The 23,993-nt window shown below is 42.3% G+C and overlaps 1 protein-coding gene across 2 annotated transcripts in view; it reads right to left on the bottom strand.

Moving 5' to 3' along the window:
- F13a1 (coagulation factor XIII A chain) overlaps positions 1–23,993 on the bottom strand; it is a 210,318-nt gene that overhangs the window by 81,219 nt on the left and 105,106 nt on the right. For both annotated transcript variants that reach the window (XM_048348563.1, XM_048348565.1), the window contains exons 7-8: positions 21,256–21,430; positions 11,178–11,316 (exon numbers count right to left, since the gene is read on the bottom strand). In XM_048348563.1, the coding sequence (XP_048204520.1) occupies positions 11,178–11,316; positions 21,256–21,430 (314 nt within the window). The remainder of the gene's footprint in view (positions 1–11,177; positions 11,317–21,255; positions 21,431–23,993) is intronic.

Below are 23,993 nucleotides of genomic sequence, written 5' to 3'. Positions count from 1 at the left end.
TTATGGTGCATTAAATAAAGCATTTTAACAGATATATGCCAAGAATACTATACTAGATGCCAAAAATATCCTACAAAATATAAGCCTTTGAGGAGTGTGCAAATCCTGGATTAAAATCAGTTTTAGAGCCAGGTGCTACTTAGGAGTCTGAGAAATGGAGGATCATGGTTTGAGGCCAGCCCAGGACAAGTCTAAGATTCCGTTGCTAGTTAACCAAAAATCCCAAAAGGAGGTACGGCTCAACTGGTAGAGCACAGGTATAGCATGCAAGCTAAAAAAGTGTGAGGCCCTGACTTCAAGCTCCAGTACCAGAAGAAAAAAGAATGAGGAAGAGATGAAGAGAAGCAGGCAGGCAGGCAGGCAGGTAGCCATGCAGGCAGACTCAACCAGCTTTGGGAAGTGCTTCCACAATGGCAGTGCAGCAGTGAATGTGCTCAAGCACAACTCTTCCAGAACTCTGAAAAAGAACCAAAAACTGGAAAAGTTTGAGTAGTGCTTATTCAAGAAGAGATAAGCTGGGCACTGGCAGCTCACGCCTGTAATCCTAGCTACTCAACACGATGAGATCTAAGGATGGAGGTTCAAAGCCAGCCTGGCAGGAAAGTCTGTGAGACTCTTATCTTCAATTAACCACTAGAAAACCAGAAGTGGAGCCATGGCTCAAATGGTAGAGTGCTAGCCTTGATCTGAAGAGCTCAGGGACAGTACCCAGGTCCAGAGTTCAAGCCCCATGACTGACAACAACAACAAAAAAGACAGATAAATCTCAGGGCTGTAAGAAGACTGAGGTTTGTGAAGCTTTACTTCATTTCCACACCCTCTCCCATAGCCCATGGCAGTCTTGAAAACCAACAGGCTCATTGACTCTAAAAATACATAGACGAGAAACCCAAGGAATGGGCAAAAATGGGGCTGGAACTCCCTGAAAGCTCCTTCTACTAAGCTTCCTACTGTTGTACCTTTCTGGCAGCTCCCTGAAAAGCTTGATTCCCAGGGCTTATTTTTGTTTGATCTGATTCAGTACTCATTTGGTACAAATAACCCTTTCTATAGGAAAGTTTCCAAACACAATTTGAAGCAAATATTTCATATCACAGCTGCCTGAAGTAGATACCACTTGAGGCTAATAAAAGATAACACAAAGAACTTGGAAAGAAAAGCTAGAAAGTAATATATTCATGAGGAACCTTAAAATCTGTAGCACATTCCTGAGGGTCTAGTTGGCCACACACACCTACAGGGCTAAAGGCATAGACAAGTAAACTGCAAGAAGGTCCACATCTTTTCCATTTGATTGACCTTGAGGCTCAGTCCCAACCTGAAGTAAAGCCTATAACAGAAATGCAAACTTCCTGGTGAAGCATTACTTTTCCACCACACACACACAGGGGCTTTTTGGCTAAGGCTGGGAATGTGTTGGTTGAGAGTGCTTAAGAAAGTCCATGTTTATTTGTTGTCTGATCACTAAGCTAACTCAGCATTGACTTCAATGGCATAAGTGACAATGAATACAGAATTTAGAGAATTAGGAAAGTCATTAAATTTATAAGCAGCAGCACTAGTAACAGCAACAAAAACAATTAACAACAACAATAAGCCAGGTACCAGTGTCTCAAACCTATAATTTTAACTACTCAGGATGTAGAGCTTCAGAGAACATCATGAGTTGAAGGCAGCCTTGGCAGAAATGTCCACAAGACTCGGTTTCCAAAATAACTAGCAAAAAGGCAGGCTGTCCAGGTGCCAGTGGCTCAGTCCTATGATCCTAGCTCCTCAGAAGGCTAAGATCTGAGGATTGAGGTTCAAAGCCAGCCTTGGCAGACAAATAAATATGTGAGACTATAATTTCCAAATAATCAACAAAAAGCCAGAAGCAGAAGTGTGGCTCAAGTGGTAGGACAACAGCCTTGAGCAAAAAGTGAAGCAAGAGTAACTCTCTTCATATCTAAAATATACCTAGAGCTCAAAAAATTAAACCCACTCAAAATAAACTCTAAAAGAAACTACCCAATTAATAAATGGGCTGAAGACTTAAAAAGAGACTTAAAGAAGTAAGACTGACCAATAGACACATGAAGAAATGTTCAACATCTCTGGCCATAAAAGAAATGAAAATCGAACTAACATTTAGATTCTACCTCACACCAGTTAGAATGGCCATTATCAAGAAAACTAACAGTAACAGATGCTAGAGGGAATGTGGCCAAAAGGAAACTTTACTATGCCATTTGTGGGATTGTAAACTTGTTCAGCCACTCTGGAAAGCAGTATACAGGTTCCTCAAAAGACTAAACACAGAGTTCCCCTATGACCCAGCAATTCCACTCCTGGAAATTTACCCAAAAGACCACAAACAAGGCCACACTAAAGCTACCAGCACAATTATGATCACTGCAGCATTATTTACCATACTGAAGATATGGAATCAACCCAGATGCCCCTAAGTAGATGAATGGATCAAGAAAATGTGGTACATATACACATATATTTATATATAGTTATATGCTTCTGTCTGAATGAATGGCATTGTGCCACTCATAAGAAAATGGAAAGACTTGGAAAAAAATCATTGAGTGAAATCAGACCCAAAGAAACATAGGCTCCATGTTTTCCCTCATTTGTAATAGTTAGTATATATCTAGGATCTTCTTAATAGAGGATCACAATAACTCAATAGCTATGTGCATATGACTATATAAAATGAAACTTATCAAAATGAACTACAAGAAATGGAAACAAGAGAGTTGTGTGTGTGTGTGTGTGTGTGTGTGTGTGTGTACTGTTTGTAGTTATTTCTTTTTTCTTTCTTTCTTTTTTTTGTTCCTTTGGTTTATTCCCTGTTATTATTGTTTTTGGTTTCTGTATCCTTTGTCTTGTGTATAAGCTTATCTGATTTGGGGATGAGAAGGGGAATTACAGAAACAGTAGGACAAAGGGTGAATCAATGCAACAGTGATACTCACAAGCCACTATGTTGAAAATGAACTTTACAACTTGTAGAGAGGGGAGTGAAGTTGAGAGGGGGTGCTGGGAACGAAGGAGAGGATAGTACTGTTCAGAAAGAAATGCACTCATGACCCTACCTACATAATTGTAACCCCCCTGTACATCACCTTTCAAAAAAAAGCATGAAACAAGTAATCCATCCATGCATGGTTTGTCAACAAGATGATATTATTCTTGCTTAATTTCTCTTCCATTTTCTTCTGTCTTTACTTTTACTTTTATTCCTGGTGTTACAAAAATGTTAAATGTAAGTCAGATGCTGGTGGCTTTACCTGTAATCCTAACTAGGCTGTTGAAAGGAATCCTTAAATATGTCACCACTGAAAGAAATGCCTATGGAAAGGAAGTCAGCAGACAGAAGTTATTTTATTCTTTGCAGGTGGCAAGTAGTTTTCCCGTGTGTGTGTGTGTGTGTGTGTGTGTGTGTGTGTGTGTGTGTGTGTGTAAGCATGCATGAATGTGCATGTGTGTGTGCCAGTACCAGGGTTTGAACCAAGAGCCTCCAACCTGCTCAGCTTAACTTGTTTGGCTAGTGCTCCATGATTTAAGCCATGCTAATTATTTTTGAGGATAGAATCTGAAGGACTTTACATAGTTAATTTCAAACCACTATTCTTCATCTCTCAACCTTCTGAATTGCTAGGATAATAGACATGAGCTACTGGCACCTGGCTTATGCTCTCTCTTTAACATGCTTATATGCTTTTGGTGCTTTTGGTCTGAGTCTGAGTGAAATTTATATAAATGCTTGGACCAAATGTGTGATTTGAATGATGATGTTTGAAAATAAACATGTTGGATAGACATGAAGAATTAGTAACTTGGATGTGTCATGGAATAATTTTACAAATCCTCCAGTATCTTTAAGCAGTTTGGTACATTTTTAAAATTTCTCTATTTTACTTGAAATTCATTTAGAGATCACTCTTATTTTCAAAGGTCATGATAAAAACTGCAGATGGTTTAACAATATGTTCCAACTACTTGGGACCTTAGAGCATTTGCACTTATGTGAATATTGAAAGATCTATGTTTTACAGACATGCTTATAGTTGTAAACCGCTATTCAGGGTGCAATGAGCCTCAGAATTGTGAGAGTGAACTCGTAGGTGTGAAACTAGTGAATTAGTGCTCTCAAATTTGCTTTGCTTATGGAGTAATACTTTACAATACATCATGCACCAGCGTGGGTTTTTCCCATTTGGGTTTCAAACCAAAATAATAAAAAATAGTACCCTGTTGTTTTTGTGTATGCCAGTCTTGGGGGGCTTGAAATAGGGCCTTGACACTGTCCCTGAACTTTTTTTTTTTTTCTCAAGGCTCTCTACCTCCTGAGCCACAGCTCTACTTCTAGCTTTTATGGTAGTTAATTGGAGCAAAGAGTCTTAGACTTTCCTTCCCTATCTATCTTTGATACATGATTCTCAGATCTCAGTCTCCAGGGTAGCTAGGATTACAGGCAGGAACCATCACTGCCCAGCTTAAAATGGTACCCTTTCTAAAATACATTGAACAAAGGTTTTTTTCTCTCTCGCTCTTTCCTCTGTTCTCATATTTAGACCCAGAGACAACAATTGCAGACATTTACTGTGTTGCCTTTGCTTTCTGTTTCTTGCTTTCCTGGGGAGTTGGTATGCAAATTAGCAAACTGCAAATTAGCACCTAGATGTGAGGGAGCAAATCTCAGCCTAGCCACGTGCTGTGAGTAGGTCTTCACACTAAGCAAATGGTGGGAACTGGGGAGCCTAGGAGGAAAGGCTGCGCTGGAAGAATACTACAATTTATTTTAAATAAATTCATTCTCAGCTCCATTTCGGAGCTGAGAAGGAAAGTATAGCTCATTAAAAATCAATTCTTAAGTTTTCATATGAGAATATGAATGCTCAGAGAAGTTGAACAACTTGTTCAAGGTCACTCAGCTGAGTTAATCATGTTTCCTTGTTCATGGAGAAAGAGAGACCAACAGAGAAAGAGCCAGAGCCACAGAGGAAGAGTTAAAGAGAGAGGGAGAGACTCACTGAATGACAGAGAAAAAGGGATGGATGAGGATTGAAAAGAATGGTTTGACTTTGATGTTTTTCCATAGTGCCTCCTAGAAAAACAAACAAAAACATGAGTTTTCTTTCTACTTGGATCACTGACTAATCTTAGATATTCATGACTCTGAGCTGAAAGTGATAAATGCAAATTAGCTAGTTCACAATTATTTAAAAGACACTAAATTGATAAAACCTCTTTAACTAAACCCAGTTAATTTCAGATGGAGAGGAAATATAGGTAATAAAGACTCTTGTTAATTCTTTTAACACTCAGTTCTTACCATTGTCTCTAACATAAAATGAGACATTTAAACCATCCAGGTTAGACTTTTTATCTAGCTGCCAATTGGTAGGTTAGCTGTTGTTTGTGAAATGAATGAGGTTAGCTCATGTACTTTATGTGCACATGTGTGCTCAGCCTTCTTCCTTTCTAGTTGGAAATAATGGATAGATACCACCACCCATCACGATCCCCCCATATATGATCCTATACTTCCTGAGAAGAAACAAATGATCCTCTACTTATGGTCATTTTTTTAAAATCATAAAATTGGAAAGTGTGCTGAATTCACACAGCCCTCTGAGCATCCCAGCCTGGTCATTCAGCTGTGCTGGTTATTTCTGTGCTGTGACCCTATAGCTGGCCCAGAGCTGTGACTCACTGCTGCTGCCTGCCTGGTGTTGAGAGAGGATCTTCCCATAGCTTCCTAGCTCCTGCAAAGATCTGAACTCAACACCTCAAGCATGGTTTCTGCTGACTACAGCCATGACTGTCCTTCCTCTAGCTTTGGGAGCAAGAAGAAAGGGAACATGCCTGAAACAGGGCTTAGGAGCTGGATGAAGGGGCCACTATTGCTTCTAAGATGGCCTCAGGAAGGTAGTGGACTGTTGAAAGTAAGAGAGCAAGGGTAGTTTGCCCTTTTGGAGACAGAACCTATGCTATGTGGTCCCCAGAGGGTGAGCAGAGGGAGGGGAGGGGACATGAGGGTACTAGCACTCCATCCCCAGCTACTTATAAATCCAGCTGCTCCTTGTGGGTGGCCAGCCTGCAGGCACTAGCCCATCCAGAAGGGTGGCCAGGGACACCACTGTCATATAGGACAGAGTGGCAAAGGCTGGCTTAGGAAGGCTTTCTACCTTTGCACAGCACAATTGGGGGAAGGCAGGGGGAAAATGGCTTTCACTTCATGGCTATTTCTGTGGGAACAGCCCAACCTCCCTGGGCTAAGGAAAACCCCTTCATGGTCTCTATGATTTCCAGTGCACCCTATGACTCTCCGTCAATCTCTTTTACAGTGTTGTAAGCATGTACATTTCCTTTCAACATTAGCTGGAGCTCTTTACGGTTGGTGACACTGGTTAATTTCTCTTTGGATCCAGCATCTGGTTTTTGGACGCAGTCCTGTATAACAGGGTTTGTTGGATGATGGAATGATATTATGCAATTGAGTGAGCATTAAAAAAATTCCCAACCAACAACATTTATTCAGTGTTTGCCCCATGCCCTGTGTTCTGTTCCATGCAGACAACACAAACAAACAGAAGAACAACCAGAACCTGCTCCATTGTTTGGGGGTGGCTGCTTGGTGTGTGTGGGGGGGGGGCACATTAACAAGCAGGAATCATCAAATCTGACTCTGCTGGCTGCAGCCTAGGATGGCACAGCACTTGCCCCGAGACAGAGCTGTGCCTAGCATTGAATCCTTTCACGTCTCTGATAAGTGCTACAACCCTGTCTTTTCAAATTGCTTCTGTTTCCACCTGACCTTTGTATATATTGAGGTGGTCAAACAGGGTTCTTGCAAGGGGCAGTTTCACTGCCCCTGACTCTGCCGATCTTCATGAGCCCTGGCTGTTCCTCCTCCGCGGGCTGTCACTTTCTCCTTTATTATTTGCACTGTGGTGCAGCACTGGACAGCAGCTTCATCATTCCATCCACTGGGGCTCACAGATGTCCCCCAGAGTCCAGCAGCATGCTGAAGACAAGCAACTTAGACTGCTCTGTCCAGGGCCTGTGTCTTTACCTTTGCCACTTGAAAATTCATTCTCTGATGGGGTTGTTCTGTCTTAGTATGGCTTTCTAAGGTCCCCTGTTTCTTTGCCTGCTCCTGAACAGCTAAGGAGTTCCTTCTCCCCAGGGCAACTGTGCCCTCTGATGGTGCTGACAAGATGTCTGCTTGGGGTAACTCTGCAGCCTCCAGGGAACAAGGCTCTTTGGGAGTGTGAATAGCCACTAGGCAGAGGACCCCAGATGGCAGAGAAGCTGTCTGTTCTCCATGGTTGCTGATCAGAAGAGAAGGGCAGAGCAAGGGATGATAACTAAACTTTGTCCTTTGTTTTGGAGGTTGTGAGCATAACATACCCACTTCGACATCCCTGAGCTCTCTCTGAACCTCTGGTGGCTAATTTCTGGGTTTGACACTCTGAGACTTGGCAGAATCCTGGGTCACTGAGGCTGAACTGTACAATTGATTCCTCACAAACCATGGACTACTGGGACCTAAGTGTTGAAGAGGTGTGTGTTTGTGTGTGTGTGTTTGTGTGTGTGTGTTTGTGTGTGTGTGTGTGTGCCTGTGTGCCTGTATGTGTGTGTGTGAGAGAAAGAGAGAGACAGAGACAGAGACAGAGACAGAGAGGAAGGGGGGGGAGGAGGAGGAGGAAGCGAGGAACACAGGAGGAAGAGGAAGAGGAGAAGGAGGACAATAAGGGGGGTAAAGAAGATGAGAGGGGCGGAGATAGGGGAGAAGAGATAAGAGAGGAGAGGAGGAGGGACAAGTGAAAGAAAGAAGAAAGAGGGAAGAAGAAAGAGGGAGAAAGGGGAAAGGAAGGGAAGGAGGGAAGAGGGATGGTGTAGAGAGTAGCGACCACATACAACCTGATGTGAATGGTCAGGCTGGGGTTGATTGGGTAACTGGAGCCTATTGAGGAGGTGAATCCGGGGCTTGGATGTGACCACTGCTTCTGGGACCTGTGTTAGGAAATTCGCTAGGTCATGTGTTGTCAGTCTGACCTCCAAGTGGTCAGCTGGTACCATGCAAATGACTGCCACCCTCACTTTAGCCTCAGTTTAGCTTCTCTGCTTTACCTTCTCACTTGCTCCCAGCCCTAGCTCAGGCAGCCCCTCCTCCATAGCAGTGACTACTTTAGAGCTGGGATTGGCATCAGGCTGACCACTGTGGCAGGTACTGGTAGGGTTTTCTGTACCCAAGATGCTTAGGACCAGAGCGTCCAGGAGGTTTTTTTCAGATTTTGGAACTTTAGCACACACACACACACACACACACACACACACACATTGAGGTATACTGGGGATGGCCCCCATGTCTAAATATGAAATTAATTTTTTTCATATATATTTTGTACATATATTCTGAAGGATATTTTGTACCTTTTTAGCACAACTGAGTTTTAACTAAAAAACTTTTGGATTTGGTAACAACAGATTTCAGATATTTAGATTAGAGATACTCAAGCTATATTTTACCATGATAACCACATAATAATCATGGCCACTCCATTAGGACTAACTGCTAAGATTAGCCTTATTCCAGGGAAGTCAAGTCATTTTCTCAAAGCCACAGCAAATAACAGCCCAGAGCTTGACACGTAGGCATGGCATGGTGACCACACCTGGGTTGATGTGTCATGGAAAGGCCTTCTTCCTTGACCAGAAGTCCCTAAGCATCCAGATCCTGGAGCTGCAAAAGCCACAGAGCTGGCATGAGGATGAACAAGCCTCCACTGTCACCTTAGGACACCAGCCACCCCTCTTTTTTGACTGCTTCAAGGAACTTGGGTAGATGGCAACATATTGTCTCTACAAAGTTCCAGCTGTGCAACTAATAATAAAGGCCGTTGTGACAGCTGACATTCATTAGCCACCTGTTATGCTGTACTGGGTGGTAGTGGGAATTTGATGCCTCCAGTTTAGAGGAGAAAAGAGGCCAAGAGGGTGAGTCTGGCTCAGTATCACACAAATGGTGCATGGCAAAGCTCTTTAAGCCCTGTGCTCAGGGTGTGGGTTTGTGCTGTGTTGAGTTAGCACCAGCCATTGCTGGTTGGTTATCATGTATTAGAAACCCACAAGGAGAGGAAAGGAAGTGTATGTGCGGCGGGGGTAGCTGAGAGTCAGGCAGTGAGTACAGTCTCAGGGTACAGCAGTGGATATTTGAGCCCTGAGGGACAAAAAGGATGGGGGATAGGGAAAGAAATTTGAAGTAGGGTGCCTAGAGAGAATGGGGGTACCAAAGGCAAGATAGGTCTGCTTCACGATTTTGTATCAATTTTTCTTAGGGTCAAGGAGGGCTATTTGGTGGGTGTCCCTGCACTTAGGAGAGCAGTTATTTGGATGAACACGCTAGGAAAAAACTGCCCCCAAAGACACGTGTGTGTGTGTGTGTGTGTGTGTGAACATCTGTGTACATATGCATAAGGAAGAGATACAGAGTGGAAAACACTAAAGAATTGTCATTTTGTAGCCAGGCACCAGTGGCTTATGCCTGTAATCCTAGCTACTCAGAGGCTCAGATATAAAGACTAGAGTTCAAAGCCAGCCTGGGCAGGGAAGTCCATGAGACTCTTATTTTCTATAAACCAGCAAAAATCCAGAAGTGAAGTTGTGGCTCAAATACTTGAGAAAAATAAAAGCTAAAGAACAGCATCCAGTTCCCTGAGCATACTTAGCCCTCAGCACTCTCTCTCTCTCGCGCGCGCGCGCACGCGCACACATGTGTGTGTGCACGTGCACACACACACACACACACACACACACACGACATCTTTCCATCTTCCACTGTCCCTGAGGGCTCTGGAGTATCTGAATGTCTGTTCCAGTTTGTCTTGTTGCTCTGCAGGCCTAAATGGTGCTTTAACTTACCGTATGGTATTTAGGGTAATGAGGCTCCCTTTGCCTTGCCCACACTTTCCTGTTCACCATGGCTCAGCTCATTCCCTTCAAATGTGCCACACTGGTGATAAATCTCATTGCCACTAGTAGGCAATTCTCTTTTTGCACATTCTCCAAAGAGCGTCCTGATCAGCTAACACTGCAGTGGAAATGCAACACACATCCTGGCATCCTGGGGCCTCAGGCGCTGCTAACTTCCCATTTCTCTTCCAATGAGAAATCCATTTGGATTCTTTCACTATGGATATCATTGTAGCTTTGTTACTTTTAAAGAACAATTTTATGAGACACATTTTGAGCTTGGAAATTCCAGCTGGGTTCAAAGGCTGGGGACAACAGAAGTTCTGCCACTCCTTCTTCACACAGATACCATCCTTTCAACTTGATCTCTTCAGATTTTGTGTTTGGTCTTTTTAAGAACCCTGATTTGGATTGAGGGGGTCTTGGGGAAAATCACAGGGGATGTTACAGTCTCCCTATAGGATGACAGCCTGAGATGTAGCCATTTGGGGAGGTGAAAGAGGCTGGGGTTGGTGTTTGGAAATGACTGTAGCTTTAATCCTATCTCCAAGTGAAAGGTGGGGATATAATAAAAGTGAATCTTACTTTTAGACTCAAAGAAGAACTCTATATATACTGAGGTAAAAATAGGTTGTGGTTAAGAGTCAGAAGCACTTGGAATTTACTCCCAGTGTACCAGACATGTCGTAATGTACAACACTTCACTAAGCCTCAGTTTCCTCATCTGTAAATTGAGATATTAAGATCCTTCACCTGATAAAACTGCTGAAAGAATTAGATAAGTTTGTGTGTACATAGGAGCGGCTACACAGGAAGTACAGTAACCTCACTAGGGGCACTGCCCAAGAGAATGCTCCACCCCTATCCCTCCTTCATCAGCTATTACACTAATATTCTAATCCACCCCATCACTCCATCATCAACTGTTCTAAGTTAGAGGCCACCCAGGAAGGGCATACTTGGCAGCGAAAACCATGCCTTGTTTAGGTAATTGCTGTCATAAGAGATGATCAATTTTTATTACTAGGCACCCAAATTGCCTGTCCAGTATCATTTCCAGTTTCTTGATAACTGATACTTATGCCTATGGGCATCAAATGGCTCTTAAAATAGAAGAGAAAGAAACAAGTGGAGCCTGTCTTGTGGTAAGTGTGTGATGTCATTCTAATTTGATATCAGCCACTGCCCTCATAAATCAAACTCACCACACCGAATCCTTGGTGAGCCTGGAACTCACTCTCCCATCCTCTTCCAGGAAGATGTCCATTTGCAAGTTAGCATCATTGTCATGGGCTGAGAAATAATTGGTGATGACTCTTGCTGGTATTCCAAGACATCGCAGAACTACAAGAAAGGTCCATAATTAGGCACACCATCAAAATGTAACAAATGCAGTGTGGGGGAAAAACTCTCTTGAATGGAGGCCTTCTTTCTCATCTTGAGAAGTTCCCCCTTGGACATGCCCTCAAATGTTCCAGATTCTGCCCCTGGGGGCAGAGGAGAGACACATTGCTTTGTGGTAGGTGGGACCCTTCAGAAATCTAGTTGATGACAAATGCGTCCGACTGGCATAACAACCCACCCACACAGCCCTAGAAGTTTAATTTCTAATTATAGGGTCATCAGAGGAGTTGTATTTTATAGGAAGTTAGAAATGTACAGAGAAGGTCCCAGTGGGGTTTGTTTCACCAGGCTGGAATTCACTCCTGTGACACTCCATGTAAGGGTAACACTTCAGATTCATCTTAATTGTTCTATAATAAATTACCTGGATGCATCTGTTGCCATATGCATCTGTTGATTACGCTTAATCTAAATGCCCTCCCTGGCTCCCAGGACGCCAGACATCAGGATTCATTGAAAATAATTCGGCTGACAATTTTAAGATTAATGACTTGGCTTGTCTTATTTCCCCTCTCTTGGAATAGTTTAGCATTTTATTTTTTTATTTTTTTTTTTTTTTATTTTTTTTTTTTTATTTTATTTTTATTTTTTTTTTTATTATCAATTGAACATAAATTTTTTTTTTTTTTTACAAGGTGCTGTGCAAAGAGGGTGCAGTTACATAGTAGGGCATTGTGTACATTTCTTGTGATATCTTACAACCTGTTTTCCCATCCCTTGTCTAGGTCAGGTAGACCCATATGCAGTATACAATGTATCAAGCACATATACAGTGTTCACAGACTTGGTCTCTACTGTCTCTCCATCTGCCTTTGTTAACAGTCATATATCAGGGAGATCATGCCCCTTTGTTTTCTGTGTTCTAGGCTTGTCTCACTCAACATTATTTGTTCGAGTTCTGACCATTTCCCTGCAAATAACAATATTTCACCATTCCTAATCGCTATGTAGTATTCCATTGTGTATAAGTACCATATTTTTTGGATCCATTCATCTGTGGAGGGGCATCTGGGTTGTTTCCAAATTTTGGCTATTGTGAATTGTGCTGCGATAAACATGGAAGTACAAATGTCCTTTTGATATCTTGGGTTTTGCTGTTTAGGATAGATGCCTAGGAGTGGTATGGCTGGGTCATAGGGTAGGTCTATATTGAGCTTTTTGAGAAACCTCCATACTGTTCTCCAAAGTGGCTGTACTAATTTGCACTCCCACCAACAATGGAGAAGGGTTCCTCTTTCCCCACAGCCCCTCCAGCATTTGTTGTTTCCTGAGTTCAGAGTATAGGCCATTCTAACTGGGGTGAGGTGGTATCTCAGGGTTGTTTTTATTTGCATTTCCTTTACTAGCAGGGATGTTGAGCATTTCCTCATGTGTTTCTTTGCCATTTTTATATCTTCTCTTGTGAAGTCTCTCTTTAGCTCTTTTGCCCATTTCCTAATAGGTTTATTGGGCTTGGAGGGGCTTAGTTTTTTGAGTTCTCTGTAGATGACAGATATCAGGCCTTTGTCTGTTGCTGTGCTGGTAAATATCCTTTCCCATATCGTTGGCTGTCTTTCTATTTTGGTGGCTATGACCTTAGCTGTGCAGAAACTTTTTAATTTGTAGTAGTCCCATTTGTTGAGTCTTTCCCCTATTTGTTGTGCGCCTGGGACTCTATTCAGGAAGTTCCTTCCTGTGCCTATAAGTTCTAGTGTCTTTCCTACTCTGTCCTTCAGTAGTTTCAAGGATTCAGGTCTGATGTTGAGGTCCTTGATCCATTTTGAGTTGATCTTGGTGCATGGTGATAGGCTTGGGTCTACTTTGAGTTTTCTGCATATGGCTGCCCAGTTCTCCCAGCACCAGTAGTTGAAGAGGCTATGTTTATTCCATTGTATGTCTTTAGCTCCTTTGTCGAATATCAGTTGGCTGTAAGAGTGCGGTTTTATTTCTGGGTCTTCAATTCTAATCCACTGGTCTTCCGATCTGTTTTTATACCAATACCATGCTGTTTTTGTTATGATGGCCTTGTAGTAGAGCTTGAAGTCTGGTATGGTGATACCTCCTGCACTATGTTTTTTGCCTAGAATTGCTTTGGCTATTCTAGGTTTTTTGCTGTTCCATATGAACTTATGGATTGGTTTCTCTATTTCAGTGAAGAATGTGGCTGGGATTTTGATAGGTATTGCATTGAATTTGTATAACAATTTGGGCAGTATGGCCATTTTCACTATATTGATTCTGCCTACCCATGAGCATGGGAGGTCTTTCCATCTCCTTGTGTCTTCTTTGATTTCCCTTATTAGATTTTTGTAGTTTTCATTGAATAGGTCCGTCACGTCCTTGGTTAAGTTGATCCCTAGGTACTTTATTCTTTTTTTGGCTACTGTAAATGGAATCGTTTCCATAATTTCCTTTTCTGTTTGTCTATTGCTGGTGTACAGAAAAGCTGCTGACTTTTGTGGATTGATTTTGTATCCTGCTACTTTGCCAAATTGGTTTATTAGATGTAGGAGTTTGGGTACTGAGTTTTTTGGGTCCTTGAGATATAAGATCATGTCGTCTGCGAATAGGGATAACTTGATTTCTTCCTTGCCGATGTGGATCCCTTTGATGTCCTCCTCTTGCCTTATTGCTATGGCTAGGGATTCCAGTACTATGTTGAACAGAAGTGGGGAGAGTGGGCATCCTTGTCTTGTTCCTGTGTTTAGGGGGAATGATTTAAGTTTCTCTCCATTTAATATGATATTAGCAGTTGGTCTGTTGTATATGGCTTTTATTGTTTTGAGGAATGTTCCATCTATTCCTGTTCTCTCCAAAGCTTTTAATAGGTATGGATGTTGTATTTTGTCAAAGGCTTTTTGGGCATCGACTGAGATAACAATGTGATTCTTGATTTTAGTTCTGTTTATGTGGTGAATTACATTGATTGATTTACGGATGTTGAACCATCCTTGTGACTGAGGGATGAAGCCTACTTGGTCATGATGTATGATATTCTTGATCACTTTCTGGATCCTGTTAGCTAATATTTTATTGAGGAGCTTTGCATCTGTGTTCATTAGTGATATTGGTCTGTAGTTCTCTTTTTTTGTTGGATCTTTGCCTGGTTTGGGGATGAGTATGATATTAGCTTCGTAGAATGAGTTCGGGATTTTTCCCTCCGTTTCTATTTCGCGGAAGAGTTTGAGGAGTATTGGAATTAGCTCCTCACTAAAGGTTTTGTAGAATTCATTGGTGAATCCATCTGGGCCTGGGCTTTTCTTAGTAGGGAGGTTCTTGATTACCTCCTGTATCTCACCGTAAGTTATTGGTTTATTTAGTTGATTTATTTCTTCTTGGTTCAGTTTGGGCAGTTTGTACTTCTCTAAGAATTGATCCATTTCTGTAAAATTATTGTTTTTTGTTGAGTAGAGGTTTTGGAAATAGCTCCTTATGATTGTTTGAATATCGTGTGTATTTGTTGTAATTTTTCCTGTGGAGTCCCTGATTTTACGTATATGAGTCTCTTCTCTTCTTTTTTTTGTGAGTCTTGCAAGGGGTCTGTCAATTTTGTTTATTTTCTCAAAGAACCAGCTTTTAGTCTTATTTATTTGTTGAATGGTCTTTCTATTTTCAATCAGATTTATCTCTTCTTTAATCTTTGTAATCTCTCCCCTCCTAGTCGTTTTAGATTCTGTCATTTCTTGTTTCTCCAGTTGTTTTAGTTTCATCGTGAGGGTATTCACCTGCTCTGCTTCCATTCTTTTAATGTGGGTACTGAGTGCAATGATCTTGCCCCTCAGTACTGCCTTAGCTGTGTCCCATAGGTTTCTTTGTGATGTGTTTTCTTTGTCATTGTGGTTTATGAATTCGTTGATTTCATCTTTAATTTGATCTGTGGCCCAAGTGTTGGATAGCAGCGTGGGGTTTAGCCTCCAAGAGTGTGTATAGGCTCTGTGGTATCCTTTGTTGTTGAGGGTTACCTTTAATCCACTGTGATCAGATATAATACATGGGATGATGTCAATTCTTTTGTATTTGCTGAGGTTCTTTGTGTGGGCTATGACGTGGTCTATTTTGGAATATGATCCATGGGCTGCTGAAAAGAAGGTGTATTGGGTCTCTGTAGGGTGGAAGGTTCTATATAGGTCTGTTAGATCCATTTGGGCAATGGTGTTATTTAGGTCCTCAGCTCCCTTACTAATCCTCTGGGTGTTGGATCTGTCTCTTGGAGAGAGAGGAGTATTAAAGTCACCCACTATGATTGTGTTTGCATCTATCTTGCTCTGTAATTCTGTGAGAATTTGCTTGACATATGTCGGGCCTCTTTTGTTCGGTGAGTATACATTTATCACCGTGATGTCTTGATTCTGGATTTTTCCTTGTATCAATATGTAGTGTCCTTCTTTGTCTTTTTGAGTGGACTTTAAAGAGAAATCCAGCTTGTCTGAGATCAGGATGGCTACACCTGCCGTTTTGGTGGGTGCATTTGCTTGGTAGATCTTGCTCCATCCTTTCATTCGAAGCCTGTTTTTGTCCCTTGCTGTAAGGTGGGTCTCTTGTAGACAACAGATGTCAACTTTTTGCTTGCGGATCCATTCTGCCAGTCTGCTCCTCTTGATCGGGGAGTTTAAGCCATTTATATTTAAAGAGATCAAGGATAAGGGTGTTTTTTCTCCTTCCATTTTCTTGTTGGGCTGTTTTTTCCTGTTTTTTTTTTTTTTTTTTTCTTCTTGTCTTTAGTGAGCTTGTGTTTCTGCTGGACTTTGGCTATTGAAGTTTCTTTCTGAATCTGTCTGTGTGTCTTTTACGATCTCTGTTGGGTGGGCTTCCCCTCTTAATATTCGCTGTAGGGCTGGTTTTTTATTCACATACTCCTTTAGCTCCTCTTTGGTGTGGAAAGATCTGGTTCTCCCTTCGAATGTGAACTCCAGTTTCGCTGGATATTTGATCCGAGGTTGTAAATTGTTATTCTGAAGTACTTGGATGGTGTTCTTCCACTCACTTCGAGCTTGGTAAGTTTGTGTGGATAAGTCGGATGTTATTCGAATCCTCTTCCCATTGAAAAAAGTTTCCTTCTTCGCTTTGGCTGAATTCAGAATTTGCTCTTTAATCTTGAGGTCTGTAGTCTTGAATATTATGTGCCTTGGGGTGGTTTTCCTGGGGTCTGGCCTGCCAGGTGTCCTATAGGCTTCGGTTACCTGGATGGGGTCCCCTGTGAGATTGGGGAAGTTTTCTGCAATAACTTTATTGAGAACATGATTAAGCCCTCTGCTCTGATATTCGGCTCCTTCTTCTATTCCAATTATACGCAGATTATATCTCTTGTCTTTGTCCATTAGTTCCTGGAGTAATCTTCCCTGAAGCTTCACCTTTTCTTGGAGTGTGGTCATTTTCTGGTTGTTGTCAGCTGCTTCATCGTCCAGGCGAGAGATTCTGGATTCCATATGGTCCACTCTTTGTGTTATGGTTTCAATTGCGGAGTTTATGGATGTCAGAGAGCTATTCATGGTTGTCATATCAGCTCTGATCGTGGAAATTTCTTCCTTTAAAGAGTTGTATTTTAAATCTATTTTTTCATGCATTTCAATTCTCAGGGTGTGGAGATTTTCTTTAAAGGCGGCTTGCATTGTATCCATTTTTGCTTCCATTTCTTTAAACGAGGCTTGCATTGTATCCAGTTTTGCTTCCATTTCTTTCTTGGCTTCCTGGGTGTCCTTCCAGATTTCCGCTCTAAACTCCTGGAATTGTTTTCTGATTTCATTTCTGACGGTTTCGATCATTCCTGTTAACATGTCCTCATTTGCTTTTTTATTCTCCATCTCCTCTCCAGTCGTGCTGCTTTTTGGAGCTGGCGAGTTGGCTTGTCCTTTGATGAACTGAGTTATGTTTCTTTGTGATTTGCGCATCTGGAAGTCTGTGTAGTTCTTCCCTCCCTTCTGTGTAGGCGTGTCTGCGTCAGCAGGTGCTGTCGCTGTGGCCCCGCCCACCAGTGCAGGGCACGCCTATCAGAGCGGGCGCTTTCGCCGGGGCCCCGCCCTCCTGTGCACTGTGAGTCCCCTACAACAGGCACTTAAGTGGGGTCTGCCTCCCAGAGCGAGCCCTGGGTTGTTGGGTTGTGCTTGCGCCCTCCCGCGAGTCCGTTGGGGGGGGGAAGCAGTATGTGTGGGGCCCAGTGGGATCGACTGTCCGGGTGTGGCTTGGCACCCTCAGACCTCGCCTCCGCTTCGAGGAGGGGGAACGAGATCAGGCTCAGGTGACCCTGCTGGGCTGGTATTGCCCACCAGCGCCTGTGATTTTAGTTGTAAGAGTCCGCAAGGTCTAGGCGCCTCGGGTGGGGCTTGCCCTGCCGGCCGTCCCTGGCCCCTGTTGGGAAGGGGACGGGGCCGGTTCTGCCAGTTCAGGAACCTTTGGGGGCTTGGGGCTGTTCCGCCCTTCCCCTGCTAGACTGGCTTCCCAGTGCCTGCTGGGAGCTTCCCGCCTGATTTGGGGAATCTTTGTTCCCACGGGAGTGGGGAGGGGGAGGGAGGGAGATATATCGTCTTTGTCGGGCTTGGGTCTCCCGTTGGGGGAAGGGATTATGGGGGACTCACTTTTGCTGCTTTGTGTGCGTGTCCCGCACCGCCGTTGGCCCTTCAGGGGTTGGCGAAGTGTCGTGGTGGCTCCCCCGTTCCCTCTTTCTGCCGCGCTGGGTTCCCTTGTCCGAATCCGGTGTGGACCCGAACTTCTCGTCGCTGCTGGGTGTGTCTTGGTCCGCACCCTGCTTTGTGTCCGTGGGGTCTCCCGCTATATGGATTCTGCGCTCCTGGCAACCTGTCTGCCGATCGCCGGGTTTCCCTTTCCCAGCCTGACCCTGTTTGGGCCAGGGCCGGCTGGTGGGGGGAGGGTGCCCCGATTAATCTCCGGCTCCGTGTAGGTTTTCGGTTCTTCTTTTTTGCTCCTTTTTGTTTTCCTGCGTTTCTCCACTGCTTCTGGATGCTGGTTTTGCTGGGTTCTTGGTGGAGTGTTGGGTGTTGGAGTTCCCAGCTCGCTATTCAGTTGGTGCGAGTCGGGGTGCCTCCCTATTGTCTCGGCGCCATCTTTCCGCCCTAGTTTAGCATTTTAAAACAAAGAGTATCTACCTCCCTCAGTAGAACAACCTTGAAAGTCCAAAGATCTGGTAAGGATCAAGTGTTCCCTTAAATGACTTAATCTTAAATCCCAAAGTCATCATGCTTCCCACTTACATTTCCTCTCTTGACCTCCAGCCCCCATTCACCCATGCTCTTACCAGAAAATTCACTGGCACTCTCATTCTGGTTCTGGTGTGTGTGTGTGTGTGTGTGTGTGTGTGTGTGTGTGTGTGTGTGTGCGCGCGCGCGCGCGCGCGCATATTATCATTGAAATTCGAACTCAAGGCCTTATACTCTTATTCAGCTTTTTTTTGCTTAAGGCTGGCACTCTACCTCTTGAGCTACTCCTTCACTTCTAGCTTTATTTGCTGGTTAATTGGAGATAAGAATCTCACTGGCTTTTCTGTCCTGAGTGGCTTTGTACCTCGAACCTCAGATTTCAGCTATGTGAGATTGTGGACATGAGTCACCAGGGCTTGGCTGTTTCTAATGAATTTTAATGTGAGTTGCTGCATACTAATTCCTAATATAGAATAAGACTTGTTCCTGAGTCTGCTTTACTCATCTTTTGCAGACCGGCAAAGCTCAACTTTGGGGGTATCACCTCTGTGTTCCCTTCAATATCTTTCTTCAGGTTTTCTTTGCCTTTTCTTTTTTTTGTTTGTTTTGTGTTTTACCAGTCCTGGAACTTGAATTCAAGGTATGAGTACTGTCCCTAAGTTTTTGTGTGCAAAGCTAGTATTCTACCACTTGAGCCCAAACTCCATTTCTTGCCTCTTCCTCTGTCCCCCCTTTCCCCCAGTCTTTTTTTGGTTGTCAATTGGAGATAAGCATCTCATGGACTTTCTTGCCCAGGCTGGCTTTGAATCACAATCATCAGATATCAGCCTATTGAGTAGCTAGGATTACAGGCATAAGCCACTGTCACTCAGCTTGTTTCTATGTTTTCATAATTTACCACCAAAGCCTGTTTTCAGGCACAGAGCTCATACCTCATTTATGTAAAAGGCATAAATGAAGCCATGTGTTAGTGGATCAGGCCTGTAATCCTAGCTACTTAGGAGGCTGAGATTTGAGGATTATAGTTGGAAGCCAGCCAGGGCAGAAAAGTCCATGAGACTTTTATCTCCAATTAATCACAGAAAAGCCAGAAGTAGAGCTGTAGCCCAAGTGGTAGAGAGTACTAGCCTTAAGCAAAAGGAGCTTAGGCCTAGGCCCAGAGTTCAAAGCCCAGGACCAGATAAAAACGAGGTACAAATGGATGTAAGAAGGTCTGTGTTTTATGTGGTTCTAAGCCCAAAGGAGTTATGGGACAGTGAGATTGTAGGCAAGAAGAGGACTTGGGTCCATTTTGTCTTTTAGGAATGATTTACAAGACTTGTGTTTTCTCACTGCATTAGTGTGGGATCCTAGAAGGAAGGAGACTCCTGCCATGGTCACTTTTAGCCCGTCCTGAAGCCCAGGGTGATGCCTAGAACCTCCAGGAGACCAATGCTTTGGCCTTGATTGCTACCAGGGAATACATATTCTTTTATTGTTGGGAATATTTTCAAGACTAAGAAAATATGCTTATTCAGTTGATGCCAATGGGAAACAAAACTTATGATTACTTTCTACTTGGTTCATTTTTTTGGCCAGTCCTGGGCCTTGAACTCAGGGTCTGAGCACTGTCCCTACCTTCTTTTTGCTAGCACTCTACCACTTGAGCCACAGAGCCACTTCTGGCCATTTTCTGTATCTGTGGTGCTAAGGAATTGAACCCAGGGCTTCTTGTATTTGAGGCAAGCACTCTTGCCACTAGGCCATATTCCCAGCCCCCTCTATTTGGATCATTGACTGAATCCTAGACTGTTACCACTTTGAGGTAAAATGGTGGATTTAACAGTCGCATTTTTAAAAAATCGTCTTGTCCTAGTCTCCAATTTCTTCAGTTTTTATTATAAAATTGCTAACTAGGCAAAAAATTCTTTATTAATAAGCAGGCAGAAAGAACATTTTAACTTGAGCTTAGTGTTTCTTCAAGGCTGGAAAAATGGCAGATGAATGAAAATCACTACCAATGATAGAGACACATAGAAACAAATGTATTTTCTAAAATATTCACTGAATTAACGATAACATTATCTGGGCCTGGAGAGGCAAATGGCATTTTGACAAATGAGGCATAAGCCTGAAGAGAGTAATTTCGGTTCCTGTCTGTTTTGCTCCATTGATTGGCTGTTGGGTGGATTGGATATCTGAGAAACAACAGGGGAGGTAAAGATGGTTCATTATATTTTGATATCTAATTGCTCAAGAACATTGAGACTCACTTGTAAAGGAGGGAAATGAGAGTACTTTCCATAATTCCTTTCATAATTTGAATAAAAATTAAGTGAAAGTATTTATAAAACTCAACAGCAAATCAGCATATGAGCTATATGTCTGCATCTTTTCAGTAAGTCTCTTTTCTTGTTATTATTTTAGTTTTTCCATCTTCAGTCTTTTAAAATTAATTTTAGAAATAGCTAATCATTTCTCCCACATTCTTCCTTGGTCCCTGTAGGCCTCTATGCTGTGGGTGTTGTATGATGGATGATATAAGGAACAGTCCATTATTCTTTCTATAAAGATTCTGCAATCAGAGACACTTTGAGCATATTTGATCCATTACACCTTAATTATGTATTGACTACATCCCAGAATAGTCACCTATAAATTCTATAGAGCCAACAGGGGATGCTAAGTCTCTTTGTCAGGTTATAGATAAAATGTCTTGAAGTAAAATTTCCTTTACATTTAAAAATATGTTAATCAGTTGGATACTTACATGTGTTAAAGACACCAGCAAAAACCCAGCACTGGCCATAGCGGACTGGCTTCTCAGAGCTCCTGTATTCCAGTAGAATGTCAACACTTCCAGTCCAGGCCGATGGGGGAACACCATAAGCATAGATATTGTCCCAGGATCCCACGAGGACACCTTCATCATCTTTGGCATTTACCTAAATGAGGCCATGGGAGATGAGAAAAAAGTAAAGCCTTTTAGATAAGTGCTTCTGGATTATGGCACTGGGCAAGTTAAAGCTTCTAGTACCTTCCATACGTCCTGTATTGTGTCAACAGTTTCACTCCTGTCCAATTCTGTTCAATATTGCACAAATTAAGTGTGCAAAAAGGAATACCAAATAAGCAAGACTGCCTCTTGATGACTATTGAATGGTAGATGGGAAGGATCTTGTGATATGCTTTGGACAAGATCTACAGGGCCATTGGTTTGGGTGAGAATGACATGGGAAAGAAAGGAAGAAGACATGTAAAGGGAAAAACTTGGGAGGAGATCTTGTGGTGGTAGAAAGGGCAACAGAAAACTGGTAAGTGACAACTGCTGGTCCCTTGGGCTTTGGGTCCCATGGTGAGTGGCAGATTTCAATGAAATGAAAAAGAACAGATGTTACAATAGGAGCCATTAAAAATTAGTAAAAAAAAAAAAAAACATTCCTATGGGTGCTTTCACAGAATGGTTTTCTTATAAATTTTATTAAAGAAATAGTCTCTTAGTGATAATTTAAAAACTATGTGTATGTATACACACATATTTGGTATCAAACTCAGGGCCTTGCATATGTTAGTCAAGCACTTAAACACTTACCACTGCACCAAACCTCCAGCTCCAAGCTTGATTGTTTTGTTAAAGGGCATTTCTGTTTACCTAAAGTACCCTGAAAAGAGGAGACTTTGGCAGACAGTAGCAGTCTTGAATATTTAAGAAAACCCTACTGTACACTCAGACTACAATCAGCTAATCCGTGTGGACCTCAGTAGCTAAGACCTTTCATGCTTAGATAAAACCACTAAGTAAGACAGTTTTGAAGCATTCTGTCACCTTAGTTGTTGTTTTTTTATTTTCTAGGTACTGAGGAATCACCAGATTTAATTGTAGTTGAAGAGCCTAAGTGGAGAACAGTGGGAATTGTCTAGAAATGAGTACCACTTCATTGTGTTTTACAATTGACTTGGCAGTGTGTCGGAGCCTTGCCATACCAACTGTGCTCTGTGGACCAGCAGTGTCCACTTTCCCTGGGATCTCATTAGAAGTACAGAATCTCCCAGGTCTCCTGAAAAAGAATCAGCATTTCAATACGATACCTGAGTGGTATGTGTGAATACTAGTTTGTGAGACAGAGGTTGGGATGATGTTGAAAAACATGGCCAGCAATGTGAAGTTCATGATTAGATGTACTTGGATTATAAATGGGTCTGTTGCCTTACCAACAGTGCAGCCTTAGCACTTGCCCAGGCCTATCAATTTGATATACTGCATTTGGTTGTAGATAAACATGTCTTTTAAATGATTCAAGAGTTACATGAGGAACTCTTCAAGGGTGACTTTCATGAATTTTAAGAAGTATGAGCAAAGAATTAGTGCTCCATAATTGTTCAGTAATCACCTGTGTATTCAACAGGTATATACACCTTTTACATCAAATAAGAATAAGACCTTGGATCCTGGAGTGAGGTGGGTAAGGAGTCAATAACATGAAATCAAAAGTGACTGGAATTAAAAAAGCTAACCAGGCAGAGTGGAAAACCAAAGAAGGTTACAGAGTGATGGCAATTTTGGGGGTTCATAGAGAAGATAACGTGAAAACTGGCAAGAAAAGGCATCCATATAGTGGGAAAAATTAAATGAGTGCTTGATGACATGAAAATAATTCACAGCAGGTTCAGGGTCCTCTGTATGAATATGATGTAAGTAGGTTATATGGGGTGAAATAGAAGACGTCAGGAGAAAATAACAAACGTGTACAAGCACCTTCTACAGTGAAGGACACACCCTCCCCTGAAATGAGGTAGAGCGCTTTCTAGAAGATCACTAGTCCATCTGATTTAGACACACTATTGCTCTCTTTTGACTTTGTCCAGTCAGGTTAAAGTAAAGAGCAGTAAAGAGTAACTCCCCTTGTAAATGTGTTCAATGCAGAAAAAAATGACATTCTCTGGAGATTTCTGAGACTTTGTTCAGCAGATTGGAAACTCGTGCCTTTGATATGAACTTGGACTTTTGCCTGTAGATCCATGTAATGCCCCCATGCAATGACCAGGAGTCAGGAGGGTCTGCTGACTCTGCCTCTGTTCTACTTGTGGTCAGTACTTCTCATTGCAGTTGAGTTGATTAGTAAAGAAGTGTCTATTCTAATGGATTTCCGGGAGTATCTTGGTTGACTATGATATGGTTTAGTCTTTAATGGTAGGTTGATTTAACTTTGAACTCACCTTACCATTCCTTTATCATTGAGAAATAAAATAGAACCTAGGAATCCTGGAAATAAAAAGTTCCTAAACCGTGGTCTTGATGCCGGATTTTTCAGACAGATACTCATTACTTAGAAGGGCTATTTATAGCATAAGTCAGAAAAGTAAGAAAGGAAAAAAAGGCTCTCTTCAGACCTTTTAATTGTTAATGCTGAGTTGTTTCCCTATTGCTAGATAAATCACAATTCTCATTTATTAGCATTTGACCAGATTAGCTACTGTTTTCTAATTAGAATATTGATTTCTAGGGAG

This window comes from Perognathus longimembris, chromosome 6 (assembly GCF_023159225.1).
Source record: "Perognathus longimembris pacificus isolate PPM17 chromosome 6, ASM2315922v1, whole genome shotgun sequence".
Classification (NCBI taxonomy): domain Eukaryota; kingdom Metazoa; phylum Chordata; class Mammalia; order Rodentia; family Heteromyidae; genus Perognathus; species Perognathus longimembris.
This window is presented reverse-complemented; position numbering and strand designations above follow the sequence as displayed.